At 42.1% G+C, this 25851-nt stretch overlaps 1 protein-coding gene across 1 annotated transcript in view; it reads right to left on the bottom strand.

Moving 5' to 3' along the window:
* CDH2 (cadherin 2) overlaps nt 1-25512 on the bottom strand; it is a 117588-nt gene extending 92076 nt beyond the window's left edge. Inside the window, exons 1-2 of the mRNA XM_033155084.1 lie at nt 25114-25512; nt 8447-8561 (exon numbers count right to left, since the gene is read on the bottom strand). Of these exons, the coding sequence (XP_033010975.1) occupies nt 8447-8561; nt 25114-25188 (190 nt within the window). The 5' untranslated portion in view covers nt 25189-25512. The remainder of the gene's footprint in view (nt 1-8446; nt 8562-25113) is intronic.
* Between the last annotated feature and the right edge of the window lie 339 nt (nt 25513-25851).

Raw genomic sequence — 25851 nt, forward strand, 5'->3', positions numbered from 1 at the left:
GCTTCTTGCAGGAGCCCTTGCCGGCTAGCCTCCCTCCTGATCCCCGTGCAAAAGCCGCTACGGTGAGGGGGTGGGGTGGAAGGAGAGTTTGGAAAGCGGCAGGCAAAAGAGACAAGTGGGCAGGCAGCTTCTTCCCAGGAGAGAAGCCAAGGAAACACTCTTGCAGGGCCGGTCGGGGGCTTCTGGAGAGCGGAGCGCAGCAGCCGCCGGGCACAGTGTGTCCCGGGGCACAGCAGGTGAGGCTGGGGATGCCAAGCGCTCCCGTGGGCGAGACTAGTCCTCCTCCTCCTCCTCGCTTCAAGCACCGCTGCTGGGAAACCTTGTCGCTGCCGTTACCTCGTCCTCGTCGCTCGCGTCGAATCCGCAGCAGCCAGCAGCAGCAGCAGCCAAACACCACTGGGACAGGCGCCAAGGAGGGAAACTGCTGCTGTCTGCTGCTGCGCCTGCGCTGGCAGAAACGAGGCAGGACGCATGAGCACAGCAGCAGCGCCCTCAGCCTCCGGAGGGCGGGCCGCCGGCCAGCTGTAGAAGTGGACGGGCAGGCGGGCCACGGGCGCGGCACGGTGCAGCGCAGCGGCGCCCCCCACCATTTCCCCGCCCCTGGCGTGCCGGCAGAGAGAGCTCTGCGTGCCAGCTGTGGCACGCGTGCCACGGGTTCGCCATCACTGTCCTAGGATATTATGAGTTTATATGGAAAGCCATGTATATATCCCGCAAAATAAAAAGTCATAAAAATGGGCAAACCTCCACCCTCCCTTTACATGCTGCTCCCGATCTTAATACAACTTCCCAGGTAAGATAAGGTTCAATAAGTTACAGTTGGGTGGGGGTTTTGGGGGAGAGGAACTGCTGGCGGAGAGGCCTTGTGGTGATGGGGAGGACAAATGACAAATGGTCCTGCAAATATGGGGGATAATGAGTCCAGTAATAATTTATGCGGACAAACTTAACTTCTGTCTTCCTTACAGTCTGTATCAACACGAGAATATCCCCTGTCTGTACCCACCCATCCATTAATCATCACTAGTTGCATTCTACCCTTGTTTAAGAATTAAGATGGTTTACAATAACACATATATTGGTGATACACAAAGATGAGCTATGTTCAGAACAATGAAGTCAAGTTGATTAGCACAAACTGAATGACATCCAATGTTTTAACACAGTATTATTTAATTTAATGGATTCATTATGTTTTTAGTTGCTGCTAGAATTTGGTTTTATTTTTGTATTATAATGTTCTGCATTTCAAGACACTTTTTTTAAAAAACAACAACCCACAACCATTCAACAGGAAGTTCTAGTAATTTCTGTGTCTTCTGATGTTAAAGGATGACAAGTCAATAAAAGATCCCATTGTAAATCTAAATGATAGAACTGAACATATAATTATATACACAATGTGAAAACCAATAGTTTTACACATAAATTTTGTGAACACATACTCTGGCTCTTCTGTATTTTTGCTAATATTATAATAAGCCAGTGATTCTTGAAAAATCTGCATATTTAAATAAAAGATTTTATTTTTAAAGCCACTGTTCATAAGAGATTATGCCCCCAAATGGAAAGTAGGCATTCCATTTTGGCAACTATAACCCTAGCTTATATAACTGAGTTTCTAACACTGCATGTCATAGAACACCACTATTTCCCATTTTAGAAATGTTTTTAAATTAAAAACTTTGCAAGCAACTCATATTGATATAAAGCAGTTAAGAGATTATTAATCCTTGTTAACTCATCTGAATGAAACTGAAAAAAGCAATGATGTCTGTTGCTTTCACAACACAAATCCACTTGGACAACTGGATTTTTTCTCTTCTTCCCTCTCCAGTCCCCATAAAATCTGCTCTACAGGGTCCCCCAATGCTCTAGAACAGATCTAGGGGTGGGACTCCAAAAGAGTGGAGATAAAGGAGAAGTGCTGCTGAATTGAGTGGGCACCCACACTATGTGGAATCTTATGCTATAGCAACTTTTCTAGTGTGCTAAAAAAAAGCATTACAATAACCGATCTGCAGTAACCTAAGCAATATGCACGGGACGCAGGTGGCGCTATGGGTTAAACCACAGAGCCTAGGGCTTGCTGATCAGAAGATTGGTGGTTCGAATCCCCGTGATGGGGTGAGCTTCCGTTGCTCGGTCGCTGCTCCCGCCAACCTAGCAGTTTGAAAGCACGTCAAAGTACAAGTAGATAAATAGGTACCACTCCGGCAGGAAGGTAAACGACATTTCTGTGCGCTGCTCTGGTTCGCCAGAAGCAGCTTAGTCATGCTGGCCACATGACCCTGTAGCTGTACGCCGGCTCCCTTGGCCAGTAAAGCGAGATGAGCGCCGCAACCCCAGAGTCGTCCGTGACTGGACCTAATGGTCAGGGGTCCCTTTACCTTTAAGCAATATGCACGGTGAATATTTGCAGGGGGGATGCAACAGGTTATATGTGCTTGTGGAGCCCAGAGCAGCACAGTAGCCTACATACAAGTCTAACACAGTTTGCTATCAGCAATGAGAAAGCTGTCATAAGCTACTTTGATGAGTCAAACTTCCAGGCCTGATCATATGCTGCGAAGAAAAGAAGTGGAAAGAAGCTTCCGCGGAAATGATAAGAGCTGGAAAAAACCCACTCCTGACCACCAATAGGACGTTGAGTAAAATTCCTTTCCCAAACAGGGTGATCAGTTAGATGCTTAAAATGCCAGAAAGCCCACCAGTAAAGTACCTAAGATAAATTTTTGACAGCACTTCACTATCAAGAAAGCAGTTTTTCCTAATGTCCATCTTCTTAACTTTTATTCATTGCTTTGCAAATTTCAATTTCATCTCAAAAAGGAAGATCACTATACTTCTTTAGTAATTTTCAATGTACCTTATATTCAACATACTTTTTATTTAATTCTGAAGGACTTATACCTGTACAAAATCTGTAAATAAATTATCTTTAATTTAAAACATGCTATTAAAAACATAGAAAGATTTATTAGAAATCACAAGGAGCGGCATAAAAACAAGAGACCTCATCTAAACAAAACAGAAAAAAATGAATTAAAGGTTCTAAGAAAGTAAATTCTTTTTCTGATGCCAAAATGACACTGGAGTGGGCACCAAGCAAGTAACCCTGGAGAAAGCGCCCTACTTTTGGGGCACCACCACCGAGAAGGTTGCTTCCCTGGCAGGCACTTGCTGTACGTATCTCAGATGGGAAAGGAATGTGGATAAAGGCCTTCAAAGAGGATCTTAGTGTGAGGAGAGGCACACATGGAGACAGGAAATCCTTCAAGGAACTAGCGCCAAAGTGTAAGGGGCTTTGGAGAGCTATACCAGCCCTTGCAAATGAATCCAGAAACGAAACATAAGCCAGTGCAGCCTATGAAGGTCATGTGCGGATTGTAAGTAGATGTAAACCATAATCTATCAGTCATACCTAATCAAATACAGATATGCAGACTTAAAACTCACAGATTCATTATTTAAACAAAAAAAGCTGGTTTTAGAGGTAAAATATATGAGAACAAGCTACCAAGTCAAAAGCACAATTCTTGAAAGCCCAAGTATGTGTACTGAGAAGTAAGTCCCAACTTCAACTCTATAGAAATGTTTTAGGATCAGGATGTTAGAAGACTATATAATCATTGCCCATTTTGTGTTTTCTAAGAAGCAGCAAAGTTGAAAACGAATTTGTAAGCCTGAGAGAGGGGCTTTTCTTATTTTGCTTTATGTAAAAGCAAAGTATGTCCTGGTAGGCATAAAAAAAAAAAACAATAATAATAATAATAAACGAGAAATAGGCAGGGTCATCCTTGGTGTTTGGTGAAAGGGGATTGGAAATGGTGGTCACCAGATTTCTATTTTCTGCCCCACTGGTAAGCCTTTCAGAATTGGAGTAAAGTTTGAAACAGCTATATTATGTTTCACCTTCCAGCAACACCCCATCCACCAAGGAAATCTATTGATTCTCCCCACCCTGGCATAAAAGTCTGGCCTACATCTTTGCTTAAGCAACAGCCAGACTCAGGCTCACTCTAAGAGTTTGCCTATATTCTATTATTGCTGTCTATTTTTCTCCCTGCCTATCTAGGCCTCCTGTAAGAGTTGCCAGAGAGCTGTTTTCTTTCGGAAAGTTATCTAACACTTACGTGAGATGCTGTCTGGTAGATCTCTTTGGAATGCATTTTCTGTAACTGTTGCACAGCAAGAGAGAACCGGGATTTGTGCATCCGTAAACCGAATTAAATGTGCAACCGTATACATTTCTCAGAACGGAGTCTCACTGACTTCTACGGCACTTACCACCAGGTAAGTGCGTATAGGTTTGCAGCCATATTGAGGAGACATGCAAAAGCAGTATCTGACACAGATCTCGTAACATTTCACATTGCAAGTATAACCTTAAGCGTTTTCTGTTTTGAAAGGAAACAAATGTTTCCCTAATGTGTTAGAATTCAACAAAAAGAACACAAAACAAATGAAAAAAGTTTGGTCACTTTGTGAGTCTCTTGCCTCAGTCACTGTATTTTAATGCTGGCTAAGAGGATAATAAAACCTCTATACCTCAGGCAACTGACAGTATAGTAAAAAAAAAATCTTTAAAAGCTTCAACCCTCACAGAAAATCCATAACAATTAAAGTACAGAATTCAGATCTTGAGCTGGCGTAAATCTGGATGTACGCCAACAATATCAATGGAAATACAGGGTTCCGAATCTGGCCCACAGAGCTTTTCACCCTTGAAAGGGAGCACAACACAAAGCATGCTTAACTTCCATTGTCACATGCATCTAGTTTAATAACCAGAAAATGGGCTTTTGACAACAATAGTACTTCAAAATGACAGTGTAATTAAATTTTAAGTCAAAGCCATCCAATGATGGCCTGTACATTTATGTAAAACCAGCAAATGATATGCTTTCAAGCATGTCGGTACTTTCAAGAGAATTAACCATTAAAATAATTTGACTAAGGAAGTTGTAGTGAACAAAACAAACAAACATGATGCCCCAGGAATTTTTTTTTAAAACTAATTAATACATACTGATTCAAATAAAAAAAGAAATTTAAAACGGTCTTGCAATATTCACTTTCTGTATACTGCAACTGAATTCCTGTGTTGTTTAGTGGTTGATATATACTCAGGGTAGACTTAACTGACTTTAATGTGTCTACTCTGAGTATAACCTAATTAGATAAAATACAGTAAACTGCACCGCTGTAATCCACTAACCCAGGGTGGTCCAATCTCTCAGACCAAGTGAGTCGGAAGAGTACAACGATGCACATGTTTGTTGCTGCCACTGCTGGTGGTGGTCATTAACCGGGGGGGGGGGGATAGCAAGGGCCATCTCAAAGACCTCAAGGGCCACATGTGACCAGTAGGCTATGTGTTGGACCACCCTGCGTTCGCCAGTTATTTAAGGGCACTTGGCTTTCAGGCCAAATGGTTCCACTGCAAAATAAACTTTTTAGATTTATAGTAAATTAATCCACCAGGATGTATTGTGACTACTGTATTTTCCGGCGTATAAGACAAGTGGGCGTATAAGATGACCCCCAACTTTTCCAGTTAAAATATAGAGTTTGAGATATACTCGACCGCAGATTCTCCACCCAGCGTATAAGACGACCCCCGACTTTTGAGAAGATTTTCCTGGATTAAAAAGTAGTCTTATATGCCAGAATATACAGTAGTTTCTAAAGTCCTGTGTTGGGCTATTGGATAATGCAGAAGGTTATGTGTATTTGGTGTCTACATGTTTGGGGCGGGGGAAAACTGAGACAAACTTTGGTTCATTGAAAGAGGAGGTTTATGGCTAAATTTCAATACCCCATGTTCTCATATAGCTAACTGCTTGCTACCTAAAAATTTATAGCAACCTTCCTTCTGGGTGCTGGTACCACAAAACTCAAGAACACCCTCCCTGCATTCATGTAATATCTTACACCTGGGCTTGTCACATGGACATCACACAATCAGAGTTCTGGAAGAGACCAGCCTCTTGTGGCATTGGATTGGTTAGGGGCATTGGAAAATGTCTCTGAAGGAAAAAGTATAAAATATTCTCTACCTCGAGGTTTTTTTTCATGCCCCCTGCTCTGGCCACTTCTGCTGTTGCACAGCATAGTTAAATCCAATTTGTACATGCTAAAACAGGTATGAAAGCTTCCAAACTCCTCATAGCTTCACTGGAGTAAAGCAAGAAGGGTGTGAATCTGAGGCTTCTTCTTGCAAATCATGGTTTAGTGTTATGTGAAACCATGGTTTTGGTTGCTAAGATAAACACTATTGATATGGGTGTGTATAAGACAGCAGTGAAGCTTGCAGCAGAAGACCTAGAAAAGTATCCAGCAGAGAACTTGGAGAGGCAAGGGATCTCAATTAACCAAAGTTTGCTCAGTACAGATGTTAACATTTAGCCACAGTTATACAAACCATGGTATGCCACCCCCTTCAAACTATGGCTTCACATTCTGGATTGTGGCCAATAGTTACTTAGCCATGGTTATGTATGCAGATGTAATGATTAATGTTAAGCTTTATGTCTATATAATAGTATAATATTAACTATTAGATGAGTAGCATATTGTGATTGTTTCCCCCTCTTTTTAATTTAAATTGGGATATTTCATTATTTGTCTTTACAATGTTGTTACATATTTAAAGAATTTAACAAACATATTGTGATCGTACTCCCTTGGGATCAGTGGAAATAATCTCAAAGTTCTTGAAACAAAGATTTCACACTTTATCTGCAGTTCCTTTGTTCAGATCCTTCACAAACACTTTTCTCCACAGGGCAAGTAGGAATACCTCTAGAAGACTTGGAAGAGAAACTTTACCAAAGTGACTGCTCTTTTCTTTTAGGTAACAAATTACTAGCAAAAGTGTGTGGTACTTTTTTGTGAACTAGTTACTTTTCTGGGCAAATTATCTGCAAGTCTTCTTAAGAGGAAGGATTATTTTATACTTACTCATATGAATGTGAACAAAATCATCAGGAATCATTCTTTTGAAAACAGGAAAGAAACTGCTGTTTTGACTGTTATGATAGGTGTGAATTGCAGCTAATTCCACTACCAAATTGAACTCTAGCAATTCATAGTTAAAAATAAAAACCGCAACACAACTCCCAATATCAAGAAACTAGTTTTGAAGAATAGTCCAAGTTGTCTTATCATTTTTGAAACCTACTAATTAGTGAACCAAATATATGGAATTTATTTCCTTGCTTTAAATGAATCAAGTCAGGATTTAATAATCTAAAACCAATAAATTCCTCTTGCATTTGGGATTCAATTATTGTTATGAAAGCACTAGGAAGGTTTGTAAAAAATATAATTATGAGCAGACACTGTTGAATAGAATACGTTAAATACAGAAGAAAGCTTTTGTTTCAAGGATCAGTTTGATTTGTGGCTCCATTTTTTTAAAAAAAATCTTTTTCATTTATGTTAATGGCTTGATCTATGCAGCAATATTTGTAGAAGAAAGAAACAATGGATAGAATCAAATTAGTTTTTATTTAAGATAGATTTGAAACTCACTGAAACTAATCCTCTTGATCAGCGCCATAATTTCTAAATTAGCTGCAAAGTAATTTCTATGATATTCACAGCTTATAAAACAACAAAATTAATACATTTTTCTTACTCTGAGGCCCTCTACTGACAATTAAAATTCTCTCTCTCTCTCTCTCACTGTCTCTCTTTGAATAGAGAAATCTGTCTTGCTGTAAAGTATTAGCAATGTATTTCACACAATATATGTTTCTCACAGAACAGAAATAAATAAACAATTTTAATATTTTTGAGTTTCTTGAGATTTCTACCAGCTTCTATGGCATTGAAGGCTGAAGAAATGGCAGGTGCATATATTTTTGTTCTCATTCTGGTTATCACACCATTTGGAAAAACGGATAGAGGGAATTTTTAACATGACAGCTTGGTAAAAGGCTTTCACGTGTACAAAAAACACTCAGAATGAGAGAAGTAGGTGAGGGGAGATGAGAACATAAATATTATACTATTTTATCCTTCTATGAATACTACCCCTGCCACATAGCAAGCAAATTTTGGTACAGAGAGGGAACTGATTTGGGGACAATATTTTTCTGTAATAAAATTTCAGTTCCTATTTAGGATAACAAAAGTCCTTGTTATAATTTACAAAATCGAGAATGACCTTATCAAGAGGGCTAACAGAAAAGTATTACAATGAAGCCATCTCACAATGAGTTCTGTGGAAAAGTACTCTGGAAGAGGCATTTCAATGGCAAACCTTTGGTCAATCATTTCTATCTAACTGAATCCCAAAACTACATCTGGTAGTATATATCTGGTATAGAACTGAAGTAAAAGAGGGTTCTTGTGTTATTTAAGGAATTCAAACAATGTAGCTTAGAATTAATGTATGCACAAGAAATAAGAAACTAAATGTCACATGCAACCGTACCATTTAGAAGAGGCTGTCCTTCATGTACTCCCCTGGATACGACTGCATTGTAAACGTCTTCAGGAAACCCAGTCTTGCATAATGTGCCTTCTTCACAAGTTGCCTTTATAGGTGCCTGAAATGCAAGACAAAATTTATGTAATACTCGCAACCCCATTCAATTGAGAAGCATTGCACTTGGCATAAACCCCAATTTTGCTGCTATCTTGTACAAACAACCTCTTTGTTTCTAAATGGCTGCAATTAGAATTCTGGGGGCAAAGGGTTAATCTTTTTGATAACTGGGATGGAAGGAACAAATCCCACTTGTCTAGTAAGATCTAAATAATACACAATCTTGATTCTTTATATAACTGAATGTTTCAACTAAAACAGTCATTCAGGCTGAAGTAGAATTGTGGGGGGGGAAACAAATTCATTTCTTCAAATAAAAATAAATGTTACGCAAAACTGATTATCAAGTTTGTCAGATATGAATTTGAGGCATTCAAGAGATTTAATGGCCAATTCAAAACGTGTTCACTAAACCTGTCAATACATTTCAGGCTCTGCTCAACTCTGAATTCGTCTGATTGGATAAATGCAGTAGTATGAAATCTCTATATACATTTGCAAATAAATGTTTTTAATACAATCGCCTTTGCTATAAAGTTACTGAAGAATAGTTACTCAGTTCACTAAGAAAGCCTGATTTGTTGTCTTTATGAAACTGTCAACCCTTAATTTAAAAAAAGTGGTTTCCCATGCAACATTTTCACTACTGGTAGTAAATAGTACCTCTAAGGTAAACAGTAAAAACAACACCTCCTTGTATCTTTGCAAGCGACAACTTAAACAATTCCAATCTAAACAGGTTTCTACAGACGAGACCTGTAAATTTAAATAGAGTTCCTTTGGAACTATCACTAGTAAGTCATTTACACTGTTTTGTAGCTAATACTTTCTTTAACATAGCTGATCTACCTAAATATCAAGTATACATTAATAACCATTGCTGTCTCCTGCTCTTACCTCATTAAAACATACAACATTGTACAATTACAACCCACTTCTGTAGTGAAAGAAGGCCAAATAAAAGATCTACGTGACCAGAGTCAAAAACTATACTGGGTGTATTGTACATTTCATTACCGATAAAACACTTTTAATCAGAGACTTCCACGTCCCAAGTATTTTGGTGTCATATGAACATTAGCTGCACACAGATTTGATTGGCAATTATCTTAGGCACCTATAGAACAAACGACTGTGCTAAACAAATATACAAGATTTCTGAATTATAAGAGAATTGTTCTGGAAAATGCTAAGTACTGCTTTTAAACACAACAACAACAACAACCGTAATAAACCCTGAAAAATCAGAGCGGGGGATGGTTCTTCAGCCCAATATGCTGTCAGATTCCATAATTTAATAAGCAAACTCAATGTAACTACAAGGAGAGGGGGGAAAACAGACTTCTAACTACCCTTGAAACAAATAAATCCTGGGTGGGCAGCTGAGTAGATAACAGGATTTTAACAAGCCTGCACTGATGTGCATGGGAATCAGTCGGCCTTTGCAGCACCGCATATCTGCTAAAACAACTCTTATAAAACTGAAACAATGCCCAATGAACAAAGACTTGGGGACATGAATAAAGAGGCCTCTTTATGCTTTCGTTTGCAACCTCTCAATTTTTCCCAGAGACAAAAGACAGCACTCTGTTCCCAAAAGCAAGTCTATTGTAAAAGATTTGTGGCCATAAACACATGAGAGGAATCAGAGATTCAAACTTTGACAATGCCTTAGCCTCTCGTGTTTTGCATTTGGAATTAAATAGACTGAATCTCGAATCACAACACAATATGGGTCGTTTCAAGTTCAGTTGAAGAGTATGAAGCATCACAGCCATACTTTCTTTTTTACATTTTTATTTCATGACATAGCAGAACAATTTAAAGCCGAACATTGTAATCTTCGTAATACTGTAGAAAGGAAGCTGAAGCATGTAAGAACACCACTCCTTTCTGTCTAGGGTGCAGACTTCTCCCCAAGTAAGGAAGAATGTTGAAATCAGAAAAACATTTCCCCTTCCCCCTTGGGAAGGCTATTCATAAAATGTTCCTTCTAGTAAAGATATGTCTATAGAGATCTGTAAGAATCAAAGTAGGTTTTCATGGAATTCTGCAGTTTAAGATATGACCACCATTTTTTAAAAGTCTGTTTATACATGCCTGGCAAAATTATAAAAACAAGAGTAAGGTGTTGTTTTCAATTACTGAGCCATGGACCATTGCCAAACTGAGAGTGCTTCTTCCCGCCAGTCCTCTGCTAGAGATTTGGCTCAGCTGCTGCTGCTGGGTGTGAAATCTCTGTTTTTCTTCTTTCTGCAGAAGCAAATCAAACCAAACTTTGCCCTCCTCTCAGCAAGAAGATAAGGCGACTGCGCACCTTACACTTGCTATAGAGAGGCTGTTTTAAATCATCTCACATAACAGATGTCATATTATGATGAAACATTTGTTTATAAAGAGAGGCTTGTGGACCCTTCTTTTTAGACAGTTGTAAAAGCATGAATTGCAGGGTGTGGGCAATGAACAATGACATAGCAACAGTTCAACAGTAATAACCCTGTGAAGCAATTAAATGGGCTGTACTCAGCAACTATAACTTGCAAGGGGCCTGAGATTTAAAAGCAGCAAAACTCACCTCACTAGAGCCTCGAGTTCTCTAATAATCACTAGTGGGAAGCACTGGTATAAGGACCTAGGCAAAAAATCCATCATAATTCTGCTCAACAGGCCTGGCTGGTCATACATTGTATTTCCTATAGTCACAGAAATGTCCATGAAAAGAATAAAATACCGGGTTTTGTTGTCCATTGATGGGACTAATGAAATAGCTTAAAATGAGGCCAACATAAGTGTGACGCGAATGGCCTCTGAAATGCAGATCAGAATACAATCTACAGAGCCCTGCTGAAAGTGGAAGGGCAACATCAGCGCTACTGAACAAGTTCTAGACCATGAAAAATACCTTAAATGCCACCTTTATGAGCCACATAAAACACTGCTAATATAGAGCTAAAATCTATTTCTCTGTTCTTACAAAAGTAAATAGAAGCAAAATCACTGTTATCAAAAATTGACAGTAGCCTAATATAAGAGAATTCAATATAATAGCTTAATGACCGGCATATATCCAGGGGTCTCTCTGAAGGTATGCCAAGGGACTGAGTAGGCTTAGACTGCTGCAGATCCATGGTCCCTCCGTCCTGACACACCATGTCCATGCCTCCACAGAGCTCTGAGTACAGATGGAGAGTAACCCACAATGGCTAACCTTTCCATAGTTTTACTAGGAAACCTTGCACTCTGGACCTCCCTCTCAAATTGTGGTGAGAGAGATCTGCAGAATGTAGCAGCCCATCATCTCCTCTTCCTGGGACCTTTGGGACTGCTCAGGTAGGCATCAGTTCTGGAAAAGTTTAAGCATCTTTAAGCAGGTAACCACTCAAATGCACAGGATAGACAGGTCTTTTAGTCGGTTAAATGCTATTACGGGAAAAGAACTGAAACAAGCTGGCCTATAAACCACCTGCAGGAAATATGTCACTCAATTGGTTTTTACTGAAATCAACAGAAATAAACTCTAAGTAGACGGTAATTAAATTGCAGCTACACAAAACATGTCGCATGTCACTAAAATGCAACTTTGCTTGGCTTAAAGAACATTTCAACTTTCACTCAAAACAATGAGAAAAGCAAAACACATATTCTGAATCTCTGCTGGTTTAAGTATCAAGGTTGAAAACCTAACTATAATACGGGTTTACAACTGAACTTTTTAAATCATCATTTTTATCAACCTTGTGCCAACAGTCTACTAATTACTTTTTAAATATTAGAAAACTGCTAGCCCATCACTGTAGATCAATCCAACTAGGCAGGGGGCAGAGCGAAATTCCAGTTGAGGAAAAAATCTCAGTGGTCACTCAGCTGGATGCAAATAACTGATTCCTCAGTTAAAATACTTATTCTATTTACATTATAGTGTGTTATCTTACTAAAACAGATTGTTTCAAAATATGTCAGTGCTTGGACCAATAGATGAGCTTTCTTAGGCTGAAAATAATCGCATCTAAAGTGACAATATTTTTCAGTTTTCAGAAATAATTATTGTTCGCTTGTAATTAGTAACTCATCTGGTTGATTGTGACAGTCATAAGCAGCCACACCACTAAGGGAGAGAGCACAGATACAGATTGGTTTTAATTTTGCTTCTATTTGTATTTCACAGCTTTTAAATTTGTTGACCACTCAGAGAACATGGTTAATTGGGCAATATGTAAATGCTGAAAAATAATAATTAAATGCTATATTATTTCCCTGACTTGGTAAATGGCAAGGCTCAGCCCGCCCCGTTCTCCTAGGAAGAATAGTAAGGGGAACAGGACCCCACCCCTAGCAGATCTCCAAGCCACCAGAAATCCTGATGACCCATCTTCCCTAGAGAGAGAGAGAGAGAGAGAGAGAGAGAGAGAGAGAGAACTACACACCAATTGCATAGCTTCCTGGCCTTGGACCCCATCATCTACCTAGGAGAGCAAATGGCAAGCCCAGTAGGAGTTTCAGAGCTGTGGGTAAAACACCCAGCCAGCTTGATGTGAGGTTATTCAGGGAAAGAAGGATGTGTGTATAATAAAGTTACCAGGTTTTTCAGTGAATCCAGGGACACTTTTCAACTTTAATGGATTTTGTATGGGGACTGATTTGTAAATCCGGGGAATGTCCCCGGGAAACGGGGACGTCTGGTAACCTTAGTGTATAACCAGCCAACCAGATCCAGCCCTGGAAAGGGAGCCTCCAACTCCCGTATAAGCTCTCATTCTGGAATGATTCATTGCCGAAGCAACAGCACCCTTAGAGGTCCAAGCATTCCTGAGCAGGTGAAACAGACAATACCATTAAGCAGACAGTAACATTAATTATTCTCTTCACCTTCTGGTCTAAAAGAGAGATTCATATAGGGAAAAGATAGGTCTTGTCACTACATTTGTAGTCTTCTGCAAGAGAGAGAGGGAAACAGAGAACATAAACTGGGATAGTCAAGTACATCCCTAGATCCCTATAAGCCTTCCAGCTTTAAGGCCAAATGCAAAAAAGACTCACTCCTTTGGTATCACGTATTTACAAGTAATAGCACTAAGGTGGCATCCACCCAACCCCCACCCCACCCCAATTTAGGACAAAAGATGTGGAAGAGCTGTAACAGCTACACTGCAGAAGGTAATGAAGGAGGGGCAAACATTAAACAGGATTTAGGAAGGAGATAGTAACCTCTCCCCAATATATTATTTGCAACACTGCTACCTTCAACCTTCTGAAGATAAACAAACTGTTCCCAGTTCTGCTCTTTCTGTTCACCATTAGAAGCTTCATTTGTCTCTCCAGAGTATGAGACTGTAAAATGAGCAGGAGGTCTTTTTGCTGCAAGTACAGCTAATCTCTTCTCATAAATCATTACATCTTCCAGGGATGTTCGGGGTCATCGGCAAATAAAAAATTAAATACTAGATAAGGGGAAATGTTTGAAGGCATAATTTTCAACAGAATTGTACAGCCTCAGTATTACACTAAAAAGCCCATTACAACTACCATGCCCCATCACTTGTAATATTGGTGTAAAAATACTATCCAGACCAGAGGTAAGTCAACCTTTTTATACCTATTAATGCATCTGTCTTGATGGTAACATTTCCTTACCACCCACCAGTGCTCGATGGAAGGAGGATTCAGCTTGTGCCGTAGAACACCCTACTGCCCACCTAGAATCCTGAAATGCCCACTAGTGGGCGGTAGGGACCAGGTTGACAACCCTGGATCTAGACCTTAAATCAGTGTTTTTCAACCTTTTTTGGGCAAAGGCACACTTGTTTCATGAAAAAAATCATGAGGCACACCACCATTAGAAAACGTTAAAAAAATTAACTCTGTGCCTATATTGACTATATATAAAGTAATTCTCTTGAATTTTTCAATTTTTCCCACGGCACACCAGGCAACATCTCGCGGCACACTAGTGTGCCGCGGAACAGTGGTTGAAAAACACTGCCTTAAATAGCCCAAATCACAGAACAACTGTTTCACTAGCTTTCACTGAACAGCTCTGATGTGGAGATCATACTGGCCAATCTGTAATCACATGTTTTTATATGAAGTATCAGCAAACAACTAAGCAGACATGAAAAAAGAGGGAGTATTGAAACTTAATGGACCCAAATCAGTCATGTCCATTAATTTATATGGGTTTACTCTGAATAGGACTAACACTGAACAGAACACAACATCGTCCTATACTGTACATGGAAAACTCACAAGTCAGGGAGGTTTCTAGTTGACCTTCTGATTATCTTTCCACCTGCAAATGTGTGTTTCTCCTCGCTTATTTTGAGAAAATGCATACCATAATAACAAACAAAAACAATACCCCCCCCCACAGTTGAAAAGGCCGTAAGATTTTTTAATTAGCCCAAGAAGAGAAGTGTTTTTGCCTGGTACCTAAAGATGTATAATGAAGGCGCCAGAAAAACCTCATTGGGGAGAGCGTTTCACAAATGGGGAGCCATCACAGAAAGGGCTCGTTCTCATGTTGCTGCACACAAGCATGGGCCTCAGATGATGATTAGAGGATTCAGGTCAGTTCATCTGGGGAAAGGCGGTCCTTGAGGTATTGCGGTCCTGAGCTCTTTAACGTTTTCTAGGTCAAACCAACACTTTGAACTAGGCCCCAAAACTAGAGTTGGCCCAGGATTGTCATTATATGCTCAAACCATCTTGCCTAGGCGAGCAACCTGGCTTAACCAGCTGAAGTTTCTGAAATGTCTTCAGAGGCAGCCCCACATATAACATGTTGAAGTAATCTAACCTAGAGGTTACTAGAGCACAGATGGCTGAAGTTAGGCTATCGCGGCCCATACAGGGGGACAGCTGGGCCACCAGCTGAAGCTGATAGAAGGCACCACCGAGGCCACCTGAGGCTTAAGTGACAGCAATGGTTCCAGTGGTACCCCCAAGCTGCATATCCGTTCCTTCAGAGGGAGTAACCCCATCAAGAGCAGGCAGTATCCCATCCATCCACTCTAGGGAACCACACACTTACAGTGCTTCAGTCTTATCTCAATTGGGCTTCAGTTCACTGGCTCTCATCTACTCCATTATTGAGGAAGGCAACAGTCTAGCACATACACTATCACACTGCTGGGTTGCCTACATACACTGTATAAAAGGATGGGGAGGTCCTTTCTCTGTACTAAACCTTTTACTTGTCTCATATTTCCCTATGTGATTTTCCCTTCAAGTTGTTTAGTGATATAAATAGCCTAGCTTGAACAACACTGCGAGTAGTAACCTTTATAATAATAAATGCCAATGCAAGTGTGGGCACTGCCATCTCTCCTAAAATTAAGGAAGAAAACTAACCTCTGTTGAGCCACAGGTCTGTATGATGCATTTCCCTAGTATGCACTGAAACGCTGACCCCAGTTTTGAAGTCCTTGCACACTACAGCAATTTTAAATATTGAGTTCTCTTAACTAAATTAAATGCAGCTCTTGTGTTCCTTAATGCTTCAAAGCTCTTGGAAGTCAGTGGAGGCGCCCATCAGTGCGAATGTGTTATGGGTAGGGCAGCCAATTTTAAACTGTGAAGTTTGTCAAAACACATCCCTTAGACATAGAGATGAACTGATTTCACAACGGCAGAAGAGAAACACTTACAGTTAAATTGATTGGTCAGCTTTGCAAGGATGAAGTGGTGTGTCCTACTCCTTGGTTTATTTCATTTGACAACAGCACTTTCAGACCCCAGGTTTGCAAAGGCAGTTGTGCATGCTTAAGAGTTTTGGTTATAAAAGCCCACTGGAATTAACTGCATCCGTAGGTAGTAATTTCCAAGGCTTAAACCTTGGTATGCTACCAAACGGAACTAGTTTCTTCATCTAAGTTTTAGGGGGGGCAGGACAAAAACATGCTAATGACAAAACATATTCCTGAAAGGTTACACAGAAAAGGTTAATGCCTCCTCATGGGGGGGGGGGGGCTTTTCAAGTCTATTTAAAAAACAAAACAAAACTGTGTTCAGTTTACAAAATACTTACAAAGTAAAAAACAAAAGGATATTCTAAAAACCATAGTTAACTCACTACTGTTTCTGTTCCCTAGCAGAATATAAGACATATAGCTGTGCTTCACACTGGGACAGTACAGCAATAATTTGGTTCAAACAAAAATGATATTGCAAGCTGTATTGTAGCTTAAGCCACAACCCTTTATCTCTAGGTATACATTAAGGCAAGGTAACAAGATTTCACATGGGCCAAAATTTCATAAAGCATTTTCAGCTACTTTTCTTTTCTATTCTCAGCATTAGACTGCTATAGTCTGAAGGGCCTAGAAAACCTTTTGTTTCCTATTACATTTTGTTAGGGTATCATTAACACTGAATGACTGAAAGGAGGGGGGGGTAGAATAGGCAATGTGCCAAATACAGGACTCGGGAGTAAACCTTTATTATATAGCCCCTTGTTTAATTAAATTAATTAATCTAAATTATTCTTAGGCTGCTTTTCTGGGCAAATGTCCTTGTAGCTTACAATTCAATGCAGTACAGTACAATGCAACGCAATAAAATTATGAAAAGAATAGTAATACAAAATTTTGAAATTTTGAACTACAACTCAATACTACACTTTTTTTTTTCAACAGAGCAAAATGACACCCAACCCTAATTCCACTAGACCATCGCACAGCTAATAAGCATCATGCCTAGAAGGCCAAATATAAAAGACAAGTTTCAGGGCCTTCCAAAAATTATGCATTGTAAAAATTTGATACAGATCCAATGGAAGGGAATTCCATAGCCATCAGACTACCGCAGAAGATTTGTTTCCTTGCAGCCCCCACCATACCAGCTGTGGGGAGAGAAGACACATTAGAAGAGCCCCCCACTCAGATCAAAGACAGCAGCAGATCGCATGATGGGGTGGTGGTACTCAACTGTCCATGGTTGGTTGTGCTGCTACTTGAGAGAAAGGGCTCAAGGCAGTTGCGAGGTGCAAATGCAGTGACAGGAGCACCTGACTGGCTCCACTGTGCTCCATTTGTACAGCACCGACCTCACTGATGCCCTGCCCCTCCCGCTCTACCTCCAGGTAAGCAGTAGCAATGTGACCAACCAGAGACCAGGTGAGCATTGCCATTCCACCGCACTGCCTGCTACAGCTTAAAGTGTGGTCAGACAGTATGTCTGCAGGTGCTCAGTAAAGAACTTGAACCCAAATGGTTCCAAGGTGTGTTAGGACACTGTTGGCCGGTGATGAAATATCACATTGGAAACTCTTTCTTCCTTTCCATTTCTATTAATCATTGTCTAACATTGAGAATGGTTAATATAAATAAAAAGGAAGAAATGCCAAATCTCTCCAAACTGAGTGAATGGGCATTATAATGGCAAATAGTTGTTCCGTGTAAGTACATGTAAAGTGAAAGCCAAAAAATGCCTAACTTGGAATGTATACTAATGGGGCCTGAACTGACCAGGAAAGAGAACTTGGGACCATAGTGGATAACTTGCTGAAAGTGATGACTCTGTGTGCAGAGGTTGTGAAAAAGGTGGAGTCATGTTATGGATCATTAGGAAACTGCTGGTATCACAGCACCATTATACAAATCTGTGGTGTAACCACACTTGGAGTATGTTGTACAATTCTGTTCACCGCACCTCAAAATAATATTGTAGAGCTGAAAAGATGCATAAAAACACAGCCAAAATGATCAAGGGACTGTAGCAATTCCCCTATAAGGAAAGATTACAACATTTGGGTACTTTTAGTTTATGGGGGAAAAGGTGAGTAGAAGGGAAATATGATAGAAGTATACAGAATTATGCATAATGACCCTTGGGATCCTTTCTAACTCTATAATTCTATGATTCTCTTATTCAACTAAATTTTAGTCAGCGTAGGCCCACTGAAATTAATGAACATGACTAACTTAGGTCCAATATTTTCAGTGGGTCTGCTCTTAGTAAAACTTAGCTGAATACAACCCCAGGAATTTCTATCCCACAACCATTGTTAAAGCAGCATAGCCACTGTACTGATGGCTAGTCTACACAATTGGTGTCTGTAGTAAAAAGAATCTGAATGTTTTTACCCTTTCTATTATTAGATAGTTGAGTGAGTTTGTGCTTCTTTCTCTAGCCATCTTATTCCACAAGACTTGGCTTCTGCTGGCGTTACTGGGAGTTTCCTATTCTACTCACAGGGTAGCTGAACATGCCCAATAATGGGTTCTAACTCACCAGCTGGGAAAAAAGTGGAGTAGATATTGACTTGTACACTGGAGTGAGATAAAAACTGCAGACACCAACAGAGGAAAAACTGCTTATACAAACTTGGACAAAAGTATTTGCTCACAGGATGCAATAAGTTCATCTTAGCCGAGAAAAGGAAATCTGTATTATGTTTTATCTTCTACTTCTATACTCCATTTTTTATACTGGTTTATTGTTTAGTTGTACTTTATTTTTTATTATTTTATTTTCAGCTGGAGTTGGTTTTAACTAAAAACTGTTTCAAGGATGAAGTTCCTATAAAAAGTGGGGTAAATGTTTTTAAACAAATCAGAGAACAAGATAAATGATCCTCCCGGTTGATGCTTCAGCAAGATGTTTTGAAAAACAAACACTGTGGTTCAAATTATCATTCTGCTGCCACCTGAAACTTAATAGGAATTACTGAGTCTTGCATGATAGCAAATCTGAATGTGAAATGGAATGGGGAGAAGACTTTTAAAATAATGTCAATAGATTGAAAATATCTTATTATAAATGTGCCTTAAAGATTTATTTGAAACGCTGATATTTAGTATAATGAAAATGTCTCCTAAAATGTTAATGTATTCAACATTTAATGGCACATCATCTTGACTTTAAACCAGATAAAACAGGTATGCAATGTGCATTTTGTCAAATAATTGTATTGCTCCCAAAGTCAGTTTCTGTCTTGTTTCAGAAACATATTTGAAATGCATCTGCTAGGTTAATATGTATAAAAAACATTTCCTTAAAAAGAATGGCTTCTTCCACCCATCTGTCAAAACAACAGTTCAGTATTCCCCCAGAAAATGATGGGTGACATCATCAATAAAAGAAAAGCTATTTTAAGTTTGAACTGTATTTTATACTGTTTTATTTTGGTTGATGGCATTGCATGTCTTATATTATTTTGTATGCCGCTTTTGAGATTTTTTTATGTTTAAGCAGTCTAGAAATATTTATAATAAGAATAAAAGAAATATCAATAAAGATTGTGCCTTTTGGGTTTGTCACAGATTTGAATTACGTCACTGATATTGATACAAAAGAAACTAGAATTCCAAAATATTGATTATTTTCTAATAATCAGAAATGAGAATTACTCATAATAAACATCTGCAATGGTTTTCCAAAAATGTGAAACATAACCTTGGGAAAGAAAGCTAAAATATTGACAAATTCTAATTTAATACCAAAAAACCCACATTTCAAAAGGAATTCCATATATCTGGGATACAGCATCATAGACTAGAAGTTTCCACTGAGAAAACATGATTTGTAGAGGCAGAAGATTCATAAGCAGACTCAAGATTCTTTATATTAACCTACTGAAGTGGTTTGCCACTTATTCTTATTAATTAGGACTAACCTACCTATGTAGTTCCATATCCCAAACAACATGGGATAGGATGCCGTTGCACCATGCACCTCCCCACCCTAGCTTCACATCGTTGGCTGGCAGAGACGGGAAGATGCACCACATGATAATGCCATGTCACACCCTGTTAATATTACATTAAAAGGAAAAAGCTACAGAGTGCCTCTCCATGTCTCTTATAAGTGTAGTTAGGCCCCTAGTGCTAACCTCCATAGCCCTATTTAAGAAGCTGGAAAGATAATGAATCTGCACACAACTTCAAAAACTGGGGTAAAGGCAACAAAAATGGTAGTAGCACTAATAAATTAATAATAAAGGGGGAACCGCGTAAGTTTTGGTGCCAATCACTGGGACCTGAATGTGTATCTGTTTTGCTAATAGACAGTTTTAACACAACTAAAATCCATTTCCCATAATCAATTTTCAATACTCATATTACCTATTCAGACCATTATCTTAGTCATACTCAGAAATTATAGGATTGAAAAATTTACTGAGGCTTTTCCTAAGAACAATTGCCTCCCTGGATGTCATTTGAAGTCCTTCGTGATGTTTTGCCTCCAGTTTTCCCACACAGACTTCCTCGTTTCCCAATTCAGAAGTACTGATATTTCTGATGTTAAAGTGTGTGTGTTTGTGTCACATGCATGCACACACACACACACACCTTTCAAACGTTCCCCTTTTCCTTCAGAGTGCCAAGCTTTTGCATAACAACCACAGATTTTACCTAAAGTAAATCATCACTGAAGTGAGTGTTTAATCTTCAGTTACCAGTATGTTCCTAAATGCTGCATTATTCCAAACACTGACTGAACCTATACTGAACAAGCTGTTTGCTCTGTTGTGCAAATGATGAGTGATGAATTACGCAATGTAAAAGTTTTAAATAATTTCTGAGAAAGAAAATGGGAAAAGGGGAGGAAAGCCTAGCAACAGTTAAAAATCAAAGGCTACTTTCCAGACACAGGTTTAGAAAACTGATTTCATACCTAACTTTCAGTGTTGTTACACCCTGTTAAAAAGAGAGTTCTAACCTGATTTAATGTGTACCCAAACAAGGAGGAAATTGGATTTTCCAACCATGACATGCCACTGGAACTCTCTGATACACAAAAGCAATAAAGACAGTTCCTGTCCATAATTCATAGATCGCTTTAATTTAAAAACAGCATTTATAGGGGGGAGCACACAGTGAAATAAGAGTTTAGCAGAGAACTCAAGTTTTAAAATTTACCAAATAACATTTGGAGATAAAAAAGTAGAGGCATCCTAAAAAGAGAAAATGAGCCTGACAAATAAACTGTGTCATGGGGGGAGGGGGGAGTGGAATCTACCTTAAAAATTTGTAGAAAAGCAACCCAGACTCAGGCTATAAACAGATCCTGAAAACAATAACCCTAGCTAAAAAGTTAAAACAATCCTCCCAAAGAGGGAGGCAGGGTTTGAAGGAAAGACACCAAAGGTGCAACATTGACACTTTCCCATCAGGGCAAACAAACCTATATTAAACCAGTGAAAAATCCCCCCAGCTGTTTAGGATCAATGTTTCAGCACCTCAACTGCCTGATGCAGCCATCAGAGCTACAGAAAAGGAGTATTGGCTGTACAGGAGAAAGCCAAAGGGGGGGGGGGGAGGCAGTAATTTGAAATAAAGGGCACGGGAAGGGAGCTTTGCAACATGCCAAGTCTGTGTTTACTACATTTCAGAAGCAGGGATTCAGTTCACAGCCAGAGAGTAATCTGAGCTCTGCACCATGGACAGTGACTGCTGCTGCAGCTACTGCAGCTGCCTCCCTTACCCGGATCAATCAACCCCTGCAGGATTTAAAGCGGATATCACCCACTGCTGAAAGCCAGCCCACTCACACAGCCCACTGCTCAAATACCCCTTTCCCCAGAGTCCCTTGCCCGTTCTCGACGATATGCTCCAGCCACAAATGCCATTAAGAGGCAATGAGCTGCACCATCTGTCCCTGAGATTTACTCCTGCTTGCCCTTTGCACTAGGAAGAAGACTGAGTTTTGCTAACCGAACTGCCAGCATCCATCCTGTGCACATCCTCTGTCCCCTGCCTTATTTAGGAAAATCCCAGGACCCCCCCCCCCCAAAAAAACCATTCAACCCTACACAGTTCCATTTCAAATGCACATCAAATACAGTTCATCCATTACTCCAGAGAACCTTTCACAAACTATTTCCAGAGGCGTAGCCGTGTTAGTCTGTTGCAGCAAAACCAGTGAAGTCCGGTGGCCATGCAAAGAGTACACTCCCCATTCCAACAGGATAAGCCCCAAAATGCAGGATAATCACTTAATTGAATTTTCATCAACATATGTCAAGTGGTATCTGCTTCATGAGAGATGGCCCTAATGCTGATATCTTTCTATACAAGCTGTCCCACATCCCAGATGCATTCCTTACACAGTCGATATTCACTGAACAAGCCATGGCAATATGTTCTACCTTCAGATGCACAAAAACACTCCAGGAAAATCCAAGTAATTTATCCACCAATTCCTGCCTAGACAAATCAAATCCTTACTCTGGAGACCTGGGCCCACCCTAATTCAGCACTTTCGGCACAGGTGGACTACTGCCCACTCGTGGTGCAGAATCACAAATTATCAGGCAAGACACCCAGCTTGCTGGTGGAGAATCTGATTTGCATGCAGAAACTCTCAGGTTCAATCCCCAACAACTTTAGGTAGGGCTGGCAATGTCCTGTCTGAAACCCTGCAGTGCTGCTGCCAGTCAGTGTAGACAGTGCTGAGCTGGGTGACCAATGGTCTGACACGGTATAAGGCAGATTCCTCTGTCTCCCAACAAAATGGTACACAGCCTAACCCCCATACCCATCCTATGCTGTTCCAGGTCACCAGTGTCCACCAAATGTAGAAACACCAGCAATGCTCTGCAGGCAGATCCCTACTTCACAAAAGTGTAAACAAACCAGTCTTAAGCCTTTGCCAAGGCTTGAAAACCTCTCGCCTCCTAGAAGCATTCAGCCTTCCCTTGTCCAAGTGAGATCACTCTTTACTCAGCAAAGGACCAAATCCTATCTCAGAAATATTAATTCCTGACTTGGGTGAAAGTCAACTCATCCTTTGCCAGCAAGCCCCACAGTGGCACAGACCCTGTCAACTTTGGGCAGATCTCCAAGGATGGCGGCTCTTTCAATCCCTACATGTATTGGACAGAACCTCAGTCTCAACTATTGGGGTGCACGGACATGCCTCCCACTTGCCTTCCCGTGGCATTCCCGCAGCGCCCCCTGTTGGGCGAGGGAGGTGGCAAAGCTTTATTAAGCAAGGAGAAAGAGTTCACCCCAATGGAAATTCCCGTTAGCTGTTGCGGGGGGGAGGGGGGACGACACAGCAGGACGCCAGCGGGGGAGGAGGCGAGCGAGGCTGTCGGGCGGAGGCGGAGGCTGATTAAATTCTTCCCGGGAAGGGATTAGGGAGCTGAGCAGAGGGGCGAGGCAGCGGCTCTGCACGCTCCTCTGTACCGGACCCGAGGCCACGGAAGGGGGCGTTCCGGACACGCTTGGCTCCACTAACCCCGGGGTCCCTGACCAGGGTGGATGCTCAGGCAACAGCTCTCGCCGGATTTGTTAAACAGGGGCAAAAGTGAAGTTCACGCCGTTGCCTTATGACTGTGCTGGTTAATCGGAAATAGCCGACCGGCGCCCTGATTCTGGGGTCACAATTACTACTAAACACAGATTAAAATCCCACGCGATTCACAAACAGGCCCTGCGGTGTATTACATATGCTCCCTTTAACCTTCCCGATTGTATACAAGGGGGAGGGGGGATGTGCAGTGCTTTTTTAAAAAAGTAACTCATCAATTCAATGAGATCTATGGAGTTTGCACTTCGTGGTTGTGTAACTGCGAGACCCGAGTGGGCTGGCAATCTGGCATCAGGAAGGCAAAGTAGAAAGAGCGCGCGGGGGGTTGAAGAGGACGACGACAGGGAGAGAGGGTCTGGTGGCCCCTGCCATGGGAAAGAAATCCCACTCCATCCTTCGATTTGGGAAGCAGGTGTCTCAACACAGAGACCGGCCCCCACTCTGCTTATCCAGGGTGACTTCCATCCTCAGGGAAGTCTGCTCTTCAAGAAGGAGCGTGCGCATCTCCGCTTTGCCGACAAGGAGCAAAGAACCCCCTGCTCCCCATCCCAAGGGAAGAGGTGGGTGGCATCCACTCCTTTCCCACGCTCCCTCTCCAAGGAAGAGATGACGCCAAGTCCCTGCCCCACTTCTGCTCGTCCCCAGGTCGCAGGGATCCCCGCTCCCCACTTCCAACTCCCCATCCACACGCCCCGCGGTGCCTTTACAGTATTTACAATCGCCGGTCTCATCCTTCTCGTCCCTCAGACCGACTTTTGTTTGACCCCACCCATCGGATCCAACGCCAGTGCAAGGGTTGAGGGGTCACTGGGTCCTAACTTTCCGCCATAACGCTTCCGCACCCCGGTCTTTCTTCCCTACGCAGGCAGATCCATCTCTCCAGTATTAGTCTTACGCCGAAGCGAGCACCTGCTCCTTTCCGCCGTGGGAAATGCGAGTCCCTAACTCGCGTTCCCGAGGAAGCTCCAGCCTCCCCTTTGCAACTCCTCTCCCGTCCCCCTTCGCTACACCCCGTCTTCGACCCCCCCCCCCAACATATTCCAGGATCAAGAAGGTTGCTTTCCCCCAAGCCCCCACCCCGCCCCACCGCTGCCGCCCCAGCTTCGCAACCCTGTTCCAAGCAGGCCCAGCTTAGCCTCCGGGGCAGCGCGGGCTTCTTCGCCCGCGGCCCCGGCGGCGGCGGCATCCTTTCGCCAGCCCCGCCACCGCCCTTCGGCGGGAACAAAGAGCCCCCAGCCCCGCTGCTGCGGCTCTCCTCTTGTCTGTCTTCCTTCCTTCCCCTCGCTCGCTCGGCTCTTTACCTGCTGCAGGGCCGCCAGCACCATCAACAGCAACGGCGGCAGGATCCGCGGCGGCGCTCCCGCTATCCGGCACATGGAGGCGAAGCGGTGGCGGGGGGGAGGCGTGCACGGCAGGGCGAAAAGTCCGCGGATAGGGGCCCCGCGATGGCGCGGGCCAAGGCGGGAAGGGCAGCAGGGGGCGGCGGAGGATCCGCGGCGCTCGCCTGGGAGGAACTGGCGACGGAGCTCCCGGTCCGGCTACCGCGTCCGGGGTGTCGGGGATGGGCGACTCGCACAAAAGGCAGTGGGCGAAGGAGTCTCTTCGTGAGGGGCGCTGCCGAGAGGGGGGGCTGGCGGCGTTAGCGGTTCCCGCGGGCTTTCCCCGGGCACATAGCCCGTCTTCTTCGCTCCTGCGTCGTCGTCGGCGGCGGCGGCTGCCTGCTTGTCCTTCTCGCCGGCCGGCTTGAGGCAGCCTTCCTCCCTCCCTCCCTCCTCCTCAGCGCGTCGCCAAGTGCGCCCTGGCAGCGCCTCTCCTACGCCGGCTCTGCCGCTGCTGCATGCTCGCCGCGAGTCCTTCGCCTCCTTCACTTTCTTGCCTCGCTTCGTCTCCCCGCCGGCCAGCAGCCAGTAGCAGCGGCGGCAGCAGCAGCAGCAACAACAACCCCCTCCGCTTGCACACACGAGGATAACAATACCACAGCAGCCTCTGCCTCGCTCGCGCGGCGTGCCTGTGTGCTCCTGTATGTGTGTGTGTGTGCG

This window comes from Lacerta agilis, chromosome 7 (genome assembly GCF_009819535.1).
Source record: "Lacerta agilis isolate rLacAgi1 chromosome 7, rLacAgi1.pri, whole genome shotgun sequence".
NCBI lineage: Eukaryota > Metazoa > Chordata > Lepidosauria > Squamata > Lacertidae > Lacerta > Lacerta agilis.